The following is a 21189-nucleotide window of genomic DNA, read 5'->3' as shown; positions in this document are numbered from 1 at the left end:
GGGAGCAGATGCTGTAACGCACGATCTGCCTCGATGCTGCCAGAGGTGCCAAGCTCTCGGTCGGAAAACTGCAGCTCTGTGCTGCACTGGGCTGAGCTGGAGAGAGCACAACCCAGAAGGACCCTCAGCACCGCAGGCAGTTCATAACATCTTACTTTAAACCACCATTTGTTGCTAAACTATGCTAATTGGGTCCAGAAATCTTGCCATTTCATTGTCTAGACAAAGCCTGGGCTTCAGACAAGGAAAAGCATTATTCAATTATTTTCATAAGGTTTTGTAACAGAAACCTGTTTTGACGTATTGGCGCAGTTCAGAGTGAAAACAACAGGAAGATGGACGCTCCTTTTAATCGGCTTCCTCATCCAGCTGGTGTGCCCTGAAACTTTATTTGCAGAAATCAGAGCATGAACAATGAGGTAAGGCATTAGGGAAGTCAAACCCAAACTACCGATTTAATTAAATGTACAAACAAGGAAAACGCGTAAGTGACAGGAATGTGTTTGGATGCGAACGACGCCCGTGAGACACAAAGAATTTGCGGTAGGCTCGAATTCTCAGCGCCGACATGATACGCGATGCGGTTTCCAGCCTGGTAAGTGTCAGGGGTATGTGCAAATTTGTCTGAAAACTGAAGTGGTTGGTATTTTAGAAGATGAATGCTCTAGGATTATGTATTGTTGTCAGAAATGTAAGAGGCGATGTCGCTGGCAGGGACCCAGGCTGGATTATTTGTTTGCCAGAAGCAGAGTTTAGCACTGCATGCAAAAGCAATGGCACATTTTATAATGGAATTATCCAGGAATATTTTTTAGGCTTTTTAGAAGAGGTTTTGGTAGCAACCACTGGTTTATCATACATACCTACCAAAATGATGTGCGACCAACCACTTACACAGTTTTACATACACAGCTCGGAGGTTTTCCATGGGCTCTTTGCTAGATAACTTCAGAATAAATGCTGCTGCACCTCATCTTCTCTGATACCAGATGCTGATTTTCAATGCTGTCTGTCCCTGCTCCGGGCCAGGATGCAACAACCACTCTGTGACAGTTGTCTGCCACTTTGAATGAGACTTTTTTTTTCCCCCAGAGGAAAATAGTCCTTTGTGGGACACGAGTGCAGAACTGCGAGCTTGAAAGGGCTTATTTCATCTCGCAGGCATGAATGCTGCTTGCAGTTCATGATTGCTGCGTAGGGCCCAACACTGACCCACTGTCACGGCAGCAGGAGGTGCATAAATGTCAGCGTAGGCAGAAAGTGCTGGCTGTGCAATAAGCCGGCTCACCGTTGCACTTGAGCACTGTTATTGGCAGGACGGGACCCTCTTTGCACGTGCAATTGCCTGGTTACGGTGAAACCTAAATCCTCTGGTATTGCTTAATTATGCTGCTGTGAAGCGTAGGGATTCTGCTTTGCGATGTTTGCGTACGCTCAGCCAAAGCAGTCAGCACCCAAGCAGCAGCTTCGCATTGGTGTTTGGTTTTTTTGGTCCACGCTGTCTTAAACGCCCGTGGCAGAGGTCTGCGGATGCGTGCGTCGCTCCGGGCTCCGGCAGCAGCGTTCGATGCCGGTTTGAGCAGCGATATATTATTTTTTCCTGACGTTTCCAGCTGTGGGGTTACTCCTGAACGAGCTATCCCCCCGCAGCCAGGCATGTGCAAAGGAAATTGATCAAAAAAACCACAACACTTAAAAACAACAAAAAAAAAAGAAGGAAGAAGCCGGAGCTGGGAGCGTTTCAGAGCTTCCCCCCCCCCCCCGTGTTGTGGTTCCCCCCCCGTGTGGCACCCCCGGGCACCCACTCGTGCACCTCTCCCCCCGCCCCGGGGCCGGGGCCGGTCCCGCCCCCGGTCCCGCCCGGTGGGGCGGCCGCTCCCTCCCCCGGGGAGGGGAGGGGAGGGGAGGGGAGGGGAGGCAGGGCCGGGCAGGGCGGGGGGGGCCGGCCGGGCGGCGGCAGGTGCTGCGGGGCGGGAGGATGGCGGCGGGGGACGCGGAGCGAGTGCGGTACTGCGGGCGGCTCTCCTACCTCTGCCTCAAGCTCAGCCTCATCATCTACTCCACCACCTTCTGGGTGAGGGCGGGGGCTGCCCGCGCGTGGGCTGGGGGGTGCGGGGCCGGGGGTCCCGGGCGGGGGGTGCGGGGGGTCCCGGGCGGGGGGTGCGGGGGGCCGCGGCCTCCCGGGGAAGAGGGGTTTTGCAATAATGAACGCTTGCGATGCCGAGGCGGCGGCTGGCGCACCTGTGGCTGTGGGTGTAGCTCCCTGGCCTTCCCTAGCGAGTGGCAAACTGGTTTTGGTGGATGGGGACCTGCAGGGGTTGGAAGTTTGGCAGATAAAATCATTTATGCATGGATTAAAATACCGCTTTTTCCCCTCGGGGGGGCTGGGTAAGTGAAGCCTTTGCCCTACAAACTCAGTCATCGGTGCATCTGATAATTCCCTTTCCGAGCCTGGGCTGGGCAATACCGTGACGCTGTAAACCAAAGGCGTGTTTCTGTCCTCAGCCAGGTGTCAGATAAAACCCACGTGCTGTCTCTAAAAGGGATCAAGTCCCAGTTGATGGGTCCAGACTATTACCACTGACTTCTCAAATGTGGCAAATTCACCCCAAACTGTCACCCTCTGGGCTGGAAGGAGCTGTCAGGGCTCATTGTAGGGACCGAAAATTTCAAAAGGTGGTTTTTCAGGCTCTGGGATACCGGGGCGATGCTGTCTGGCTGCGCTGGTTCCAGGCCGCGCTGATGTACGAGATGCTTAGGCGGGGTTTCTGTCTGGCTCGTTCAGTTTAAACACTGCTTACGCTCTTGTTTTGCTGCTCTGCGTTTCTGTCCTAGTCGATGCAGTATTTACGAGGTGGGAACACGAAGCTTTTGGCGTGTTGTGTGGGAGAAAAGGTTTAGATCCACTGGGCCTGATAGTAGGTGTTTGATTAAAGCTATGATTTAAGGACGAACAAATATTGAAACGGACATTGTTCGGGTGTAATTCAGGCTTTTTGGGATCCTGGATATCTTTTGTCTTTTCTTAGCAAACAAACCAACCACGGAAAACCCTTGGGTTTAGACTCCCGAAGTCGCCTGCGTTACCCCACAGCAGTTACTCAGCAGATGCGATTTTTGGGAAAAGGAGGTTTTTCTGTGTTATTTTTCGAACCCTTTTTTTGCACCGTGTCCTTTGTGAAGGACCCTGCACGCCGTCTGCTCCGTGTTTTCCATTGGCAACAAGGGCTGTCGCTGGTGGGATGTAAAAATTAATCCGGTAGCAGAAAAAGGGTCCTTCTGAAACGTTTCTCTGCGTGTCCGTGGAGGACAAAGCCTCTTTCAAGCTGCTGGAGGATTTTATTCACTCTTTGTAGTTGCTTGCTCTGGATTTTCAACACTCTGCCCTTGTTTATAACCAAGAGCTTCCATTTGTCAGCTCTGCCGGGGAGATGGTTTGCTCTGGGAGGGAGAGGGGGCGGCAGGCGTGGTGGGGGCTGCGGGAAGGGGAAGGATGGGGGCTGGCAGCGCTTGTTCTCGGGAAGGCTGGCGCTGGGCAGCGTGCTCCCGGCGTTCGGGCCGAGCGTGCACTGAGTTGTGTGAGGTAGGGCGCGTGGGTTTCTCGCTTGAAATTTTCTTTTATTTCGGCTTAGCGAAGCGGATCTTACTAGCTGTAAATATCATCGGGCTGGTTATTTTTTCAGCTGTGTGAGTCTTACTGACTTTTTTTTTTCTTTTGGTTGGTGTAAATGGGTGTAAAGTTTGGCTGTGGAGCGTTGGCTTGCTGAAATTTTGGGTGATTTGTGTTCTTTTGCTGTTTTTTGGGGCTTTGACATATTGGGATGCTGAGGCCATACGGTTTCCTCCCTGCTGTTCCTGTTTCTCCAGTACATTTGCGAGTGATGAACACCCGGATTCGAGGCCCCAGGATTGCTTAAAACCACCAGGAACAAAATATCAGCCTTAGCAGAAAGGAAATGAAAGCGTCTCCGGGAGTACTGGAGGGGACGTTTGCTACAGGCCCTGCTGCTGCTGTGTCTTCCCATGTCGCCTGGGGCTTTTTAAAAAAACTAGTCATCACTGTAACTTGTTCAGGCAACTGCTTTGCTGGTGGATGAGGCTGTAATGTGATTTTTCTTGCCTGGCTGAAACAACATCCAGCATTTTAAACAGAAGGTGCTGCTGTTGAGTGGGCACTGTATTTCAGAATAAGTATTGTAAATACAGGGTTAAAACCACTACTTAGAAATAAATGCTTTCCCGTTCTTTTGGGAAAGCAACTTTTGTGCATGCAAAAGACCCAGAGAAAGTCCCTGCTATTTGATGGTGGATCCTCATTTAATGCAAATCATGGCCAGTAGGTTTTTCCTGCAGACACAGCGTGAATTGCCAAGTCGGGAGCTGTTGTGAAGGATGCAGGATGTAAACAGCGCGTGTGTTTGCAGGATACCTACGTAAAAGTTTATTTCTGCCCCTTGTCACAGGAAGGGAGAGCACAGTCCTGGAGAAGAGACGTGGGTGGGATGATTGTTAAGTTAGCACATCTGCTTGGCCTAAATAATAGCTGCTATTTTAATTATTTTTATTAAATGCTCTAAAAATCGAAGATAATAAAAGCATAAAAACTACCTGTAAGGAAGGAGGATTTTAATTGCGTACTTAAGTTGGCTTTTCCCCCCGTAAAAGTGTTTTTTTTAATGCTTCAAAAATCTCTATAAATATTGGAATGCATGTGTGTGTCTACTATACGATAGGTCGATCTGAGTTTTTTGTATTTTTCAGCAAATGCGTTTCCCCTGGCGTCGCCGCGGTACTGCTAAATGCAGCGTGAAGCCTTCCCGCCTCCCTGCGGCACGTGCCCTCTGCATCCACGGTGTGCAGAGCTGTTAACGTAGGATGGCTCCCGGGAGTGTTATCACAGGGGTATTTTGCTGTCCTCTTCTTGGGCAGTGTCATAATTTTAATGCTGGTATCCTGAAGCCTTCCGGAGCAGGTGGCTTGGTGCGCGCCTAGAAGAGAGCAGAGGAGTGGTGAGAAGCTCCCCGTTTATCGTGAGATAGCTTTATTCCTGTAATTTGTCTGGGGTGAGATATCGGCCACCCTGGCCCTTGGGGCGGTAAAAGCTGGAATGGGTGGGAATTTGTGGGGGAGGCAGTTTTGGGGTTGTGTTTTTTGGGCCAAGCTGCTTTTGAAAAACAAAAGGCAGGACTGAAGCTTTTTGTACGCTGAAAATGCTAGAAGTGGTCTTGGAGGGTGCGTGAGCAAAATGCAGGTGGAAGGGGATGAAGATACAAACATATATAAGTATCTCTACATACGTCTCCAAATCTTAAGCTGGTAAAGTGGGAATGTGTCTTGTATTTCTACTTACAGGCACCTTTGAATCCTTAAAACTAAGGACTAACTGAAACGGAATGTTTTGATGAGAAAACTATGGCTAAGAGACATGTCAGTAAATGTTCTAGCCTCGAAACAACAGGCTTCTGAAATTCAGATAATCCCCATCAAGCTTTTTTCCCTGTTTTCATGATTTTTTTATTTATTTATTATTTTTTTAGTAAACAAAATACCTACCAGGCAAATGTTGAGCTTGTTAACACTGCTTGAGTGTTTGCAGGATAGTCTGTCTTTAAGTTGTATTATCTGCTGCTTTCCGAGCAGCGTAAACACAATCTGGACCCAAAGATATCAGGTTTTTAGTGTGGTGGTTTTTTTTTTATTATTACTTTTATTAAAAAAGATTAGAACTCCTGCGTCACATGTACCTGTGCCGTCACCAATTTTATGTTCCGTAATGGTTTGTATGCTTCTGAGACTCTTCTCTTGATTGTTACATCTGTGTTTAAAAATGTCAAACTGATTTATGTTGTCTTCTGCTTGAAAAGTACTTTCTTACTGAAATTTTTTTAAGAATAAAGCTAACGCTACAAATCGACCATTTAGGAGTAAAAAACCCTAATTACAGTTTTACTGTAGAAGCATATAAATGGTAAATTTGCGTACCTGTTATTTGTCCACCATATTTTCTCTTCTGCCTTCTATAATCAGTACAATTTCTGAATTTGTCAGAGGGAGAGTTATGCTGAATTTGGTGATGTAAAATTTGAAGTTGTTTTTTAAATAGCTTCGGTGTGTTTGTTTTTAAGGATGAACCTTCAGAGATTTTTCTTTTTTAAATCGCAACTTGGTGGTATTCCTCGCATAACATCCTTTGGGTTTTTATTCTTACCTGTGGAAAATCAAGAATTTCCAGCAAGTTGGTATTTATTTTAAGATATCCCACAATTAAAATATTTCAACTGTTGGGTTTATGATCTTCCAACTACGTATGTCGTGTGTTTTGCTACACCTTTGTCTGGGGTATACCGTGTGAGATCAAAAAGCTGCTTATATTTAAGGAGCGTGCCCTCCTTGCTGTTGGTGTGCAGGGAGCAGACTCGGGGTTGCTGCTGAAATATCGGGTCAGGAGAGGGAAATGCTGTTTGCCGGATTGCCAAAATGATTGATTTGAATCTGGGCTCGTCCCTGAGGGATTGCCGCGCTGGTGGAGTTGTCAGTAAAGTTTTTCCAACGCAATTTTCATGATTAAGTGTTGAGGGCTATTTTTAAGCGACTTGCAGCACGCCATGGCTTTAATATTAAATGATTTTGACTTAGCTGTAGTTGTTGTGATTGAAGTGTCTTTACCTTGTTAAATGAAATGCGCTACTACTTGCTCCACTTGCCAGCTTTATCTGGTAGTGCTCAAGAAAGTGGTGTAATTTCAAACTTGCAGGGGGTTTTGGTTTGTTTTGTTGTTTTTTTTTTTAGGGGGGGTTGGGTTTTTTTTGGTGTTTTGGTTTTGTCTGTTTGGTTTTTGGTTTGGTGTGTTTTTTAAATCCGGTGCATTTCCCCTGATGGCAGGAGGACTGGAGGTATAGGATACACCTGGCCATATTTACTGAGCCTAAATACAGCAGGAGCTGATAGGAAGGGACATATAAGCTGCTGGTTGCAGACTGGTTTAGAAATTGATGTGTTAGAGGCATATATATGTACACACGCACAGCGGGAAGGATGGAGAGATGTGCAGAGGAGGACTATTAATGCCAAGGCATTTGCTAGTGTATGCAGTATATATGATCTCAGATGAGTAATAAATTACATTTCAACCAGTGACAGATGTTTCAATTTGTTTAACTTCCAGAATGTTAAAACATTATTGAATATATTTTTGGGATGAACAAATCTCAGCCTTTTTGAACTCAGCATTTTTCTGCTTTAGTCTTTGAGGCGGTTTGTTTATCCATACTTGTGATTTGAGTGTTTCGTTGTTAATAATTAATTCTGAAGTGAGTAGTCGCAGGTTCGTGTGTACTCACAAAATGTCATCTCTGTGTTTACTGGGAAAAAGAGTAACGTCTGTGCTCTTCTCTTCTCCTGTTTCAGGTGATCGGAGCCCTTGTCCTCGCGGTTGGGATTTATGCCGAAGTTGAAAGACAGAAGTACAAAACTCTAGAAAGTGCCTTTCTAGCCCCAGCAATTATTTTAATACTTTTGGGCATTATAATGTTCCTTGTATCTTTTGTGGGTGTACTGGCTTCTTTAAGAGACAATTTATGCCTTCTTCAAGCAGTAAGTGTTGGGGTTTTTTATTCTTAATTCATAGAGCTCATTGCTTTTGCTTTTCAGCGTCACCTGAATTCAAACCCGTAACTCTTTCTATGTCTGCACTGAAAAATGTTTTAATAAAGTAGCTTTTTTTTTTTTATTTTAATTAAATCTAAACCTGCTTTATGGCAGTGGTCCCCTAACTGTGGCCTGTGCATGTCCCTCCGTCAGGGAGCGGCAGTGTTTTCTCCTGCCCGTGGCAGGACGCGCGAGGGTCAGAGCCCAGCGCTGAGAAAACCAGCTTTCCAGTAGTTAAGGGCTTTACGGAAAACAATGAGGAATGTGAATTATTATCAGCTGGTGTGGATCTTGTGCAAACTCAGCTGTTGACGTACCATTTGACGCTAGCCTGGCACGGCAGTGCCCGCTCTCGCTCCGGTCAGGCCATACCGTAGGCCCTCGCCCTGCTTAGGGGAACTGCTCTGGAGAGGAGGAAACTGCTGCCCCTTGGCCGAAGGTCAAGGCAAGGTCTGGCTGCCGCTTCCCCCGTCGTCACTCAGCGCAGAGAAGAGCCGCGGTTTCTGACGGTTCTCCAGACGCTTCTTGTTTCAACCTGGAGGAAGCTGCTAGAGAAAGAAACCCCAGGTCAGAGTGACGTCCCTCGGGCCGGCGGCGGCTGCCTGCCTCTGGCTGGGGCGTGGAGTGCGGGGGGACACGGAGAGGTGCCTGCTGCGCGCAGGCCGCGTGAGCGCCGCGGGGCTTCGAGAGAGGGGCCCTGAGGGGGAAACGAGAGGGGCACGGGTTTTCTCTCCAGTGCCTTTGAAAAGGGGAAATTTTAGGGAGACTCCTGTGTAATGCTGTGGTTGCAGATGGAAGTTGCACATCCACTAATGAAAAGTAAAGCGCGAAAATGTAATTTTCACCCTCACATCGGTTCGTTGTAAAGAAGTGGTATGTTGTGTAGGCCAAAGCAAGGGTAACTGTGGATTTTGAGATTAGGCTGGAATTTTACTGAGGGTCTGCCCTTAGGTGGTGGTGGCTTCTTTCGCTTTGAGCGTGGTGGCGTGTCCTTGCCTGATGCCAAGGACGTTTTCTGTTCCTGTTGTGGTAGCAAACCTGGTAGAGTATTTAAATGAAGAAAGTCCCTAATGTCTGCTTCTCAGGCGGATTCCAGATTTAGCAGGAGAAAAGATATCTGTCCGGGGAGTGCTGACACTGATACTGGGTATTGAGAGCATAGATATTAAACCAGCTTTCAGGGCAGAACTTTAGTGACTATTTTCAGATGAGAGAACCGAAAACTTCTTTCCTGACAAAGTGCTTCATAATGGTGAGGACCTAAATTCGTGTAACAGGCATCTTTTATACCCAAACAATCCTTTGGGTTGGAAAAACATTTCAAGTATTGGCATGTCACAGCTATGTCACGGTGTTGCTAGGGGTTTCTTCATGTTATTCAGATTTTGCATGCACTTTAAGTAGTCACAGATGCATGTGCTGCGGTCGTGAGCGAGTGAGCACGTATATATGTATACACACATGAATAAATAAATAGAGAGGTAGCAGGTATAGTTTTTCTTACCACTGAGCATAGTTAGCCCTGTTAGTGCCCGTGGTGCAGCCTCTGTGCTCAGCTGGCTCGGTAATGCGGTACTGCTCAGTTCCCGCTTCTGAAGCAACACACTCAAAGGTACAAAGACCAGAATTTTACTTCGATTTAACACTGGTGATGTAGTAGGTGACTTGGATTATCTTAAAGCACCGCTTTACCCAAGAAATGAAAGCTAACAGGTAAGTACCGTTTTTGTAGGAAGCGTAAAAACATAAAGTTCTGTGTGGTTTGTAGCAGTCCATTAATATGCTTCTCTGGGATGCTGTTATGGAGAGAAGTATCTTGGCATGATAAATGCATCTGTTGCTTTTGAGTCCATTCAAAGCAGAAAAACAATGTGTTTGCCAATTGGGCAAAACCCAGAAAGACTCAAATGAGGGATAAAAGCTTTCTTGTGACATGAACAGTCTTATAAGAACAAAACCATAATTTTATATCTTTCTTTAAAATGACATCTCATATGCAGAAAGCGAAATATGTTGGCAATTGAATGCCACGGGCTTAAGGACACTAACTGAAAGAGCGATTGGGGTTTGTTCTGTTTAAGAACTCGCAATTGTTTTTCCGCAGTTCATGTACATTCTTGGTATCTGCTTGCTGATTGAGCTGACGGGTGGAGTGGTGGCCCTGATCTTCAGAAACCAGGTGGGCTGCTTTCATTTAGGTTTTCATCATCCAGAACATTACTCACAATCCATGATGTTACAGCTATGCTGTGGAGCAAATATAAGGCATTAAAATTCTCACCTGAGCCCTAACTGATGGAGGCCTGAAGGCAGGTGCAGGCTTCTCAGGGCCTTTCAGCTCTGGGGATGGGTGGGATAGGCCACCCGTTCGGGAGATGAATTCCAGATGAAGGAATTTGGAGAAAATCTGGTAACTAAGAATGTGCAAGACAGGCAAAACAAGTTTCCAGCTCTTCATATATTACAGAGTGCTTTCTTCTCATTTGCCATCTGGGTCTCAGACTGCTGATCTGGGAAGTTTCCAGCTGCATTCGGAGACTTTGTTATTTTTTAATGCTCAAAATGTATTACCCTACCTGAAGGGCAGCTCTTCCCTCCCCACACCCATAAGCAAGGTAACTGATTTCTGTAGGAGACCCCATCATTTACAAGTATGCTATCATTATATAAAAACATTAATTTTTCTGAACTGAGAGCAGCAGACTATTTTTTTCATTAGAAATGTTTTAAAACATAAATGTCTTCACTATGCCAAGGACTAGATTTCTATGCTTTGATTATTTTTTTTCTAATCTGGCAAAATACAGCCGTTAAAAGGAGAGTCTGAATAATAAGACCTCTTCCCTCCCCACTCCAATCCTACCCATCTAATTTCCACCAAAAAAAAAAAGCCTTAAAGATTATTAAAAAAAAAAAAATCAACTCATTTCTATTTTGAAGTAGTATTATGGTTCCCTAGCTAGTGTTTTCTTTGTACTCCATGCTGGACTGGAGTCGTGAGCTTGTCTTGTGAGAGCAGAGGATGTTATCTTTGATTCTGAGAGCTGTCATTAGCTGTGCTGTAGCACTGGGCCTTGGCCCCACGCAAGGATTTATTCTGAATTGTGGTGGGAGCACCGGGCTCGTCCGGAGGGAGCAGATCAGCCTGCCCTGTGTAGGAGTGTGGGCACCACGGGGTGCAGAGAATTTGGTTGGCAGCAAATTAAGTAAATGCCAAAGATGGTATTTGCTGAGAGGACTAGGAAGAATTGCTGTTGACTTTCGGACAAAGAAAATGTATTGTTGGGGTTTTTGTGTAGGAAGTTTTCCTGTCACATGCGTTGCGTGTCTGAGCAGGACGGCAATGCTCAAGGACAGGTTTCTTTCCTTGTTGTACGAGGTTAATGGAGAAGTTGGAGTTAGGGTGGGGAGGAGAAGGAATTACTTAATAAAAGCTTAGGGTAATAGCCTTTATTTAAATGCTCATTGGTTTGCATATGTCATTGATTTTTTCCTATTTCTTTCTCTGTTTCCTTCTCAAATCTGTCAAGTGGGGCGATACAGGCAGCGCAAGGGTAGTCTTGGTATTTGCAGCTGCTCTTGGCCAGTTAGGATAGTTCTGCAAAATTCCTTCTTATTTCTAATCATTGCCGTGATAATAGTTTTTGTTCTGTTTTCTTTTTAAGTGTCACAGTTTGTAATACTGAGAAAACGAGTGCATGTATTTCAGGTTGCTTTCTGACCTGCAAGGATTTGATCATTTTAGCAGCTGGGCTGAAAGGAAAGTGGTTACATTCTGGCTATGTTTAATCTCAATTTTTGCTATGCTATGATGGTGCTGGATGTTGAAAATAAATATTTTTTTTCCCCTTCATCTTCTGAACTTTAAAAGTGTTTTGTTGATTTGATTTCTAATATGCCAAGCTGAGGAGATACTGTTTGATGCCTGCCACCACTCCACTGCCGTATTTCTCAGAATCATGACTGTAAAACATGCCAATACGAGATTTTTTTTTCTACTTTTTTCTGCTTAAGGTGGAATAAAGCTCATTATCTGGCAATTGTGGATTCCTTGGACAATAAATGGTGAAAATAAAATTAATGGAAAATAAAGTTGATGGAAGATGGTGAGCAGGGAGACAGTCAGCTCTTGTCGCCCAGGGAGTGGTGCAGACCACGGTGCCAAGACCCAAACCTGCCATTCTATCACCCAAAAGATGTGGGGATTCCTAGTGCCCAGTGGGAGGGATCCTGCCTTCCCATTCTCAGCCTGGGGCACAACGGGACCGTCTCTGGGAGACGCTTGGAGAGTCTCAGAGCAGCAGCACCTCGCTGGAGAGGTGTCGCACTGTTAGCACTTCTCCGTCCAAACCCAGCAGTGAGGTTGCTTCCTTGAAAGGGGACGGATGGCCAGTCCCTGCAGGACTGTGCTGTGATTGATTTTAAACTGGTATTTGTTTTTTCTTAAAAAAGGCTTTCCCCTTGTGCTCGTCAGTTACACTTGTCACTTTAACTTGTTCTTTTAATTTAGTTTCGGGGTGTGTAACCCATGAATCTTGTTTTACTTCTGCCTCCTAGACAATCAACTTTTTGAATGATAATATAAGGAGAGGAATTGAGAATTACTATGATGATTTAGACTTCAAGAACATCATGGATTCTGTTCAAAAGCAGGTTTGTTCTTTTTTTCTTCCTGGGACTAATTTAGTGCCAAGATGTGGTAGGTCCTGGGCTTTAGTTTTTCCAATGATGTGATAATCACGTTCTTACTGAGAAGGGGGATGAGATCTCGGGCGTCATCTGTTACAGCGTCACTGTGGGCAGGGCTCCTCCAGCATCCCAGCTGGCATTTGAAGCCCCCTCAGTCACTGCAAGGAGCAGGGGCAAAATGCAGCTTTTGCCTTGGTGTAGGCATGATTCAGGTGCTCAAGGCCAGGTCCTGCAAACATTTAGGCTTATTTGAGCCCTACAGCTGGGTTCCGAAAAATTCAGCCTAAATTTCATCCAAGTTCTTATGCTAGGCGTTTCTGCCGGCTGATCTGAGACATTCAAAAGCATCTTGTTAACAGAAGGCACTGGATAAGGAGAAATTAGGTGGCAATTAGGCTGTTGTATTTTCACTTGAGGGCATATACCGAGCTCTTTAACAAGGTAGTTATTCAAAAGAAATGCCTGTGGAAGCGTATATACCTGTAATTAAAATTAAGAAACTGTGTTGAGCCCAGCTGAGCATTACTTAATGGCACATATAGTTGACTCACAGCCTTTTTGGTTTTTTAAGGCTGGTGTGTTGAAAAGTTTATTGGATTATTGAAGAGTTCTGCCATGCAGTTCAGAGACTGTAGAAGAAGCAGAAAATGTTCAGAAATGTGATGTCGGGGCCCATGTGATGTCAATGACCATGCCAAATAATGATTAAAAAAGAAAAAGTTAACTTAGGAAGTGATATGTATATTTTATGACATCGTTATGGAGATGGCAGCCTGCTTTGAAAAACAGAGTTAGTATGGAAAGTCTGTCAAAAGCCAACCATCCTGAGGAAATTTTGTCATTAGACTTCATAATGCTTTAAAGTTTCCATGCACTGCCCAAAATTATGTATATGTAGGGTGAATATACATTTTAGTGATTAAATAAACTGTTCCTTTTCCATTTGTTTAAAATATAAAGCGAATATTTGTATTACAGTACGTGTTTGCCAAATCTCAGTTCTACTAAATTACATCGAAAATGTTTTGGTGAGATTTTTTTAATGTCTTGTAGCAACACTTTTGTCTTTTAGACTCACTTAGAAACGTAGTCAAAATCCTTAAATAATTGAAGCGGTACATTAGAGCTCAAGATGGAGTGAATGTAAAAACACTGCTTAATGATGTCCAGACCTGAAAAGATAGTTTTTCAACTCAGAACAGCTGGGAGATGGAGCTGAGCAGGACATCCTTTTCTCTGGCACCTCAGGCAATAGCATGATGTGTGACAGAAGAACACTACCTATATCTTTAATTCTTTTCAGTTGTATCTATCATATACATTCCTATATGCCTTGCTGATGAAATGGCAGGATCGCTGGATAGCTTGGTGCTCTTAACTGCTGCATTATTCCTTTGTTTTCTGGTCATTAGAAGAGTTTCTGTTAAGATATGAATTTTCTTTCTTTTGCCTTTTGTGTCATTTTTTCCAGTTTAAGTGCTGCGGTGGGGAAGATTATAAGGACTGGTCACAAAACGTGTACCACAACTGTGCGGCGCCGGGACCGCTAGCCTGCGGGGTGCCCTACACTTGCTGTGTCACAAATAAGGTAAGGTCAAGTCCCGGCTTTGCGGCATCGCTGCTCTCTGCCGGCTCGACAGCGTTTGCTAAAAACGGTGCCTTACTTTAAAGTCTGGGGGAAGAAGCGAAGGAAAATGGGTCCCTCCTGAAAATGACAGCTATGGATGCGTGGGTCTTGACAGCTTGAAAAGAGGAAAGTAATGGCTGAGATGTATTGGCTCCGGTCTGCGTTCCTGCCCTGCTGCACACTCCTAGAAAAGCAGGGGGGATCTTGGGAACTCCCCTAACGTTATGGCATGCCTGGACCAGGGCTGCCAGAGATTAAGTCGTGCTGGTGTTTTCCCCAGGGTTTGCTGCTCCAGCTTTGCCAGGAAGCCTGGGCCCCAATTGCTTCTGTGGGTGGGGGTTGGAGTGACGTGCACCAGCTGCTGCATGAATTAAAAACCAAACAGAACAACCCCGTCATCCAAAGAAAGCCAGAAGTGCGGGCAAATGACCTGAGGGTCAGTGCCTCCTTGTGGGTGCGGGTCTAGAATGGAGTTCCTGCTGTACCCTGACCCGTCCTTGAAAACTGCCCGCCTTGCCACTGTGTAAAATCCTCCCTGGAAGGGACACCCTGTCAGCTGGAGTCTGGACCAGCTGGTCTCAAGTCTATGATGAACTGGTATTAACTGGTGTTGGCAGTACTAGGAGCAGGCATTAAGTTCCATATAAACGGACCTTGTATTTTATATACATTTTAGCAGTTTTAATTCATCACCCTTCATTTTAGGGATGGATGTAATGCTGGTTTTGATAAAGAACTATTCATCAACTTTAAGCCAGGGCTTGCCCATGCTGGTTTTGTGGGTTTTGATCTTTGGTCTGAACACGAGACAGAGAAATTGAGTATGTGTAAGAGCGGACGGAGTAGAGCCCATGATAGCCTACCAGTGTCTGTTACGTGCTACCCTTTCAAGGTCTGCCTTAAGGATGGGTGTTTAATTTAAAAAAGAAAAAAAAAAAAGGAAAAAATGCAGTAATTATGTTTAAAAAATGCAGTAATTGTTAGTGATCCTGATAGGTGTTGCTGAGAAATGTGTATAATATAGAAGTGTTTATGTATGCTTACACATTTTTCATGTATGACAAGGAGTCTGTTTAAAGCTGCACTGAGCTTTGATTTATTCTCAGAAATCAAAGCTAAACAGTTATGTTTTAAGTCTTAGGTGTTTGAGAATAAGAAAGTTGTGTATATGAAAAGAATATGTGCTGATCCACAGCAGCACGGAGCAGAGGAGCTCAGGATTTTGCCCTCGGCTGATGGCAAAGGAAAATCGAGCTGACTAGTAAAGAGCAATCTGGCTTTTTATGGGTTATTCAAAATACTGCTTGTTTTTCTGTAATTCTCATTTCTCTGTTAAAGTCTTGCTTTTAAAGGTTAGTCCATGTGTGTGGGAATGCAGCAGTACTGTGAAGGTGAAGCGCCGTGTTAACCAGTGACTAAAAATGCTAGGTGTTTTTTCAGCCATGGCACAAATAATCAAACACGTTGAGGATGTCAAATGCGACCTGCCAGGCAGGGAAGCACTAGAATAAGAACTTCTCTGAGGAAGATGGGGGAATATATTCTTAATATGCTTCATTGGCAGCTGGGGAGGTGGGGATGAGGCTACTCGCAGCCTAAAGGTAGCCTGTGAAGTGTTAAGCTCAGTGAAACGAATTGAAAGGTGGGGAGAAGCCCCAAAACACCAAGCTAGCTTCTTATTTAAGGGTAGGCTGTTCAGCAAGATGCTGCGGTACGTTAGGGCTTTGCCACCCTGGGATGCCATCGATGTGCTGCGTGAAGTCCAAGCGGCACGGACACATATTGGGCAGGATGACACTAACCCTGCGGCTGTATGGCCAGCTGCCTTGAGGGGAAAAAAACCAAAACAACAACAAAAAACCAACCAGAAGATGCGTAAATCTTCTGTGTTTGACAAATGCTTCTAAATACAGGCTGGTTTCTGTCCTGGAAAAATACAGATATGGTTTGTGATTACTCATTCACTTCGTAGTCATGGAAAACTCCTGTTAATGTCAGAGGTTGGATTCTGATCCTCTTAGAAAGCCCCGTGCTAAGATGAGCCAGGCGTATACTGGGGGGGCTCTGAAGAGACTGTTTTCAAGTAAAGTATTTATTAAAGACTTACACTAGTATAGCAGATAAAAATTAGGCCCCAAATGCCTATAAACCTCTGTTTCCAATGCATTTATCTGTTGCCTACCTTTTCTCGTGCTGTGATGTCCTGTTAGCATATGCTGTGTTATTGCTGTCACAAGTCTTGCGGAGGTCCATGTGTTTGTCTGTTAGGCTTAAGCATTTTGTAAATGGGAAACCACTCACAGCAGACACAGCAAGATGCTGATGCCTACCTATTATTGCAAACCTTGACCTCCAAGAGTATTTATTACCTGTGATAACAGATGGGTACTGCTCACCTGTTTGCAACAGACCTGTGAAATAGAGTGCTTTTGGGGGGGGGGGAACGCGCTGAACCTTGTCTGTCAGACAGTTGCAGGTTCAAGGTGAGAGCCTGGCTTTTTGGGATCTTAAAAAAATCTTGACCCTGGCTGGTGTTTCTGTCATTTTGTAACATCCATCTTCCTTCTGCCTCTTGCAAACATCCCTCTTCCTGCCTGGGAGGTGACCCGGGAACCCCAGTCACCACTCAGAGGCCACTGGCATTTAGAAATCTCGTGTCTACATCTTGCCTTAATTTTGAGGGAGGGCATATCAGTACAGTAGAGCTTGCTCTGCCTTATCTCCCTCATTTGTCTATTCTCATTTTCTTCCATGTCTTTGGCTTAGTACATACCTTCCTTTGATGCTGGTGGGTTTTACGTTGGTTGATTTGTAAGTGAAGGACAGTATTTTCATGTTAGCTTTGCCAGGCCAGGTAGAACTTCAGGATGCAAGCGAAGTACTGAATGGCTACAGAAAATGTGTTGTTAATCTGTGGTGAATGCAAATGCTCAGTCTTTTTTTTTAAATATATGAATGTTATATTAATATATATGATACGTAAAAATACATTATAATAAATTTGGTCTTGTAAAATGTTCGTAAGTGTTCATAGTATTGGACATTATTTGGGGTTTAGATATTTCTGAGCTTAAATTTGTCATCGTGATGCCATGATGCCCATGTTAACCCCTGGTTTTCTTAGTAAGATGTGTTAAGTTATTACGGCCTTAAAATTAAAACCAGCCATTTGTTCCGTGGAAGCAGCTGTGGCCTTACAGCTCTGTCCTGGCAATCTTTGGTTGCTGATGCCACACTGGTTTTGCTGGACAGATACGGTTCAAACGTCTTGTGTTGTGACACACTGGCAATACTGATTTCTCTAAAATCATGTAGAGCTCTATCTAAATCTGACCCTGGGGCTGCTGGAAGAAATTGGTGTTGGACCGGTAAGTAACCATCTTGTTGCTTTTATATGAGCTGGGTGAACACCAAAAGAGTAAAAATAATTTTTTTTGTGATTTTTGTTTTCTGCTACCATTTATATTTGTTGTTTTATTTTCAGACAGACATTATCAACACTATGTGTGGATACAAAACCATTGACAAAGAGGTAATGTAACCAGTGTCCACCCTGTCATGGCAAAGGGTGGTACTTCTCTGCATTTTTTTGGTCAGCTATCAAATTGTCGTCTGCATACTTCAATCTACCAAACAGTTATGTCGGCAATTAAAATTATTTTATCTGGAAAAGCGTTCAAATATTAAAAAAAAAACCCTAATCTTGTTTGATTGTGGTATCTTCCATGATTCCTTGTTTGATGTGCATGAAGCTCGTCTTCCCAAAGCTCATTCCCCTTACACTAACTGCACAATTAATGTGAAGACAACTGCTTTCCTACTTTTCAGTAGTATTTGAGTTTGGGAAAGCTTTGAATACTTAAAACCCAAAGCTTTTTACTGAATAAAATTGGTTTCAGTAAAGCCAACTTAGCTGTTTCTAAGTATTTTATATCCCAGTAGCGGGTGTTTTATTTTTAAGCCTGTAATGGTTGTTCCTGGAAGAGGAGTGGGACTTCCCAAGTCGTGTTGTCAGCCCGCTCCTCCCTCCAGGAGTGGGATGGGGCCTCCTCCTCCTTCAGTCTTCCCCCTCGGGAACAGCCCCAGTGACTCCAGAGTAGAGACTGCCAGCTCAAGGCACTAATTGCAGAGTGATTAAGAAGGGAAATCAGTAATTGGATCTGCTGTGAGTTCTCCACTCCTAGCTTTGGAGTGCTGGTGAGGGGGGGTTGGTCTGAAAAAAACCCTTTCCCCAGCTCATTTGTGGCACTTGGCACACAATGCCAGCTTCAGTTGTTAGTTTTGGGGATTACCAGTTATCTTTACATATGACCTGTCTTCATTTAGATTCATTGGTTTATGGCTTAATCACCTAAACGCTCCAGCCTGGCTCTAATGCCCAAAGCACTTAAGCATATGCTTAACTTTACCCCATTCATCTGCTTAGGACTCTTTGCAGCCTCAAGTGCTTTCTATATTATGGGTTGGGGTCACGGTGCAGTGCAGCTTGCAGGACTGAATCCGAAATCCTCTTGTTCCTGCCCTTTTTAGAGTCTATTGCAAAGCACTTGGTCTGCAATTTATGTTTTTCTACTGCTGTACTTTCAACCTGGAAGCAGAGATAAAAGCGAAGGAGAGACTTCTCTACTTTCCAAGTGGTCTAAAATGAGAATCGGATGTGTTTCATTTAGAAAAGTAGTTGCGAGCCAAGATTTGAAAAAAATAAAATGAAATAACTTCTTCAGGGGTGGAACAACGAAAAAACGGGCAGAAGAATTAGTGATGAGATCTGTGTCGAACTCAGTGGGTTTAAAGAGATGCGAAGGAGGAGCAGATTTGCCTCCCTGAAATTGAAATTATCATGCGTTACTGTATCGTACGCCAGTTCAGCTGCCTCTTTCAATGTCTGCTCTGTTATTTTGCAGCGCTTGAGTGTTCAGCATGTTATATATGTCCGTGGGTGCACAAATGCAGTGCTTATTTGGTTTTTGGACAACTACAGCATCATGGCCGGCGTGCTGCTCGGCATATTGCTACCCCAGGTAAGAAGGGGCCAGTGCATTACCCATTAAAGGGAGTATCTGATTTGTTGCGGTGGCATGCAATATCCCATTTGGCTGTATTTAGTTATAATTCTTTACTTAAATTTAAGGTAACTGATAAGCTGAGGTGGCCTTCCAGTAATTTAGTAGCATTTCAGTGATATTTTGCAGGGTTTGGCTGGTTAATTTGGTTCACTTGGGTTTTTTTTGGAGTCCTCTCCTCCCCCAGCTGCGTCCACTAAGACTTTCTAATGCTCAAGGCACAGGGCTGGTAATTAGCTACATTAGCTCTTCACAAAAATGATCCGTTTATACCCCTATATGCAAAGAATAACGATGTGAGATTCTCTGTACCGCATCGGTGCCCATATATCTGATGTACGTATGCGTGATTTGTAACAACAGCCGCGAGAAGCGGTGGGTAAGCAGCATCTGATCTCTGACCAGAGATGCTCCTTCCTTTCGCAGTTCCTGGGAGTGTTGCTATCCTTGCTTTACATCACTCGGGTGGAAGATATCATCACAGAGCACAAGCTGAGTGAAAGACTGTTTGAAGACGCGCAGGAGAGATGTGCCCCCGAGTTTGCTGGAGCCGGCTGCTGCATGTGTTACCCGGGGTGACTTTGGAAACCTCGAATATAGTTTTTTTAAAAAATCAAATCCACCTGCTCTGGCTTGTGCTGGCTTTTGCAGCTATTACAGACTGCGGGTGCAATGAATCAGCCAGCAGGCTGGCGGCGGGTGGGCAGTGGGCCGATACCGCCCTAGCCTCATCGCTCTCGGTGTGTCTGCAACCAGAGACGTACCAGAAGGGCTCTGCGCTGCCGACGATGCTGCTGCGGTGTCGCGATGCTGCTGGAAGGTGGGCTTGTGGCTAATTAAATCTTTTTTTGAATGATTACTGAGTGATACGCAGCTATGACAGCTATCCTGGGAAGATTTGAAGGTAGATTTCTAGGAAGAGCCTTTGAGTCTTGGGATGCCGTATTTAAATGTTTGTCCTTTCCAACTTTATTTTCTTACTCCTTCCAAAAAAGATTTCTTACTGATCTACATGGTGAATATTAAATGTGTTTAATAATTTTTTTATGCTAATCTCTATCAATTTACTGACAATAATGGATGTGATGCTGAACACTTTCATTGCTCAGTGTTTTGTGCCTTTTAATAACGGGGCAGGTGCCAACACCAAATCAATCAGGTAATGCTTGATATATTTTTAATGCAATTTATTACTGTCTGGCTTTTGTATAAACTTACGGGATGTTTGAGTCTTGTAGATACTGTATTTTTCCCCTCTAGTAAATTAACTAGGTGATTTATTGGGGTGTGGTTTTTTTGACTTCTGTATGTTGATGTTTATAGATTTTATTCTTATTGTCAAAATTAAAAAATAACTTTTTTTTTAAAAAAGCACAGAGATTTTATTTAAAATGCATCTTATTTCCTTCTCTAAGCCAAGCCTGTCCATCAGATGCTGAGTCAAAAGGCAGAAATACCTTGAGCTGTGATTCTGGCCTGGGTGCTGACTTGCCTGGGGTTTTGGACAGAGTCCCTGAAGGTCTGTGCCTCCCTTGCTTCTCTTAGTGGTGTCTTGAAGTCACCGACAGCTGGGGGGACGGTTTGGTATTGCTTTGTCCTGAGCATTTATCTGCTGCCTTTCCAGCCCAGCTGGGCTTGCAGGTGAAATGCACAACCTAATTACTGTGATGCTTCAAATAAACAAATCCAGGATGAGAATGAAGCGGGTTTGCTTTATATCCTGTCCTTGTGAAGCTCTTCTTTTCTGACACTCCACTAAGCCATACAGAGGAACATCTGATGCTATTCTCTCCTTGCTGTTTTTCTCCTGCTTTCTAAATTTCCTTGTCCTTGACCCGTTTTTTGCTTTCTTCAGAACTCAGTGTTTGCTGCTTAGCTCTCCGCCTTCATCAACCATTTCTGAGGAAGCTTCATGCTTTTCCAGGAGCCAAAAAATGACTCATCCAGCTCAGCATTTCTGACAGTGTCTAGAGATAGAGATCCCGCTGCGTTATCAACCCCATCATCTGCAGTGCGAGGTTATTTCCTATGCACAGCACACTCTAGCGTTGGGTCCCCCTCATGGTTACACATTTAATTTCTCTGTATTGTTGCCACCTAAATTTTCCTGCTCTGTGTCCTGAATAATGTGTATTGGTAAGTTAAGCAGCAAGGTGTGTTTTA

The 21189-nt window shown here is 44.5% G+C and overlaps 1 protein-coding gene across 1 annotated transcript; it reads left to right on the top strand.

Moving 5' to 3' along the window:
- Window positions 1–1948: 1948 nt before the first annotated feature.
- On the top strand, window positions 1949–20400 carry TSPAN15 (tetraspanin 15). The gene is made up of 8 exons (XM_064464658.1): window positions 1949–2074; window positions 7408–7593; window positions 9752–9826; window positions 12205–12300; window positions 13808–13924; window positions 17448–17495; window positions 18868–18984; window positions 19453–20400. Exons 1-8 carry the CDS (start codon window positions 1979–1981, stop codon window positions 19603–19605), a joined length of 888 nt encoding a protein of 295 aa, XP_064320728.1. The 5' UTR covers window positions 1949–1978; the 3' UTR covers window positions 19606–20400.
- Window positions 20401–21189: the final 789 nt, after the last annotated feature.

Source organism: Phalacrocorax carbo, chromosome 13 (assembly GCF_963921805.1).
Source record: "Phalacrocorax carbo chromosome 13, bPhaCar2.1, whole genome shotgun sequence".
Lineage (NCBI taxonomy): Eukaryota > Metazoa > Chordata > Aves > Suliformes > Phalacrocoracidae > Phalacrocorax > Phalacrocorax carbo.
Note: the sequence above shows the minus strand (reverse complement) of the source record. Positions and strands in the feature narration are given on the sequence as shown.

Excerpts from the sequence above, each read along its gene's own strand:
- TSPAN15 (XM_064464658.1), top strand. The coding sequence starts at position 1,979 with ATGGCGGCGGGGGACGCGGAGCGAGTGCGGTACTGCGGGCGGCTCTCC. Across the intron at positions 2,075-7,407 it reads TCTACTCCACCACCTTCTGG|GTGATCGGAGCCCTTGTCCT; the intron begins GTGAGGGCGGGG and ends CTCCTGTTTCAG. Across the intron at positions 17,496-18,867 it reads ACAAAACCATTGACAAAGAG|CGCTTGAGTGTTCAGCATGT; the intron begins GTAATGTAACCA and ends GTTATTTTGCAG.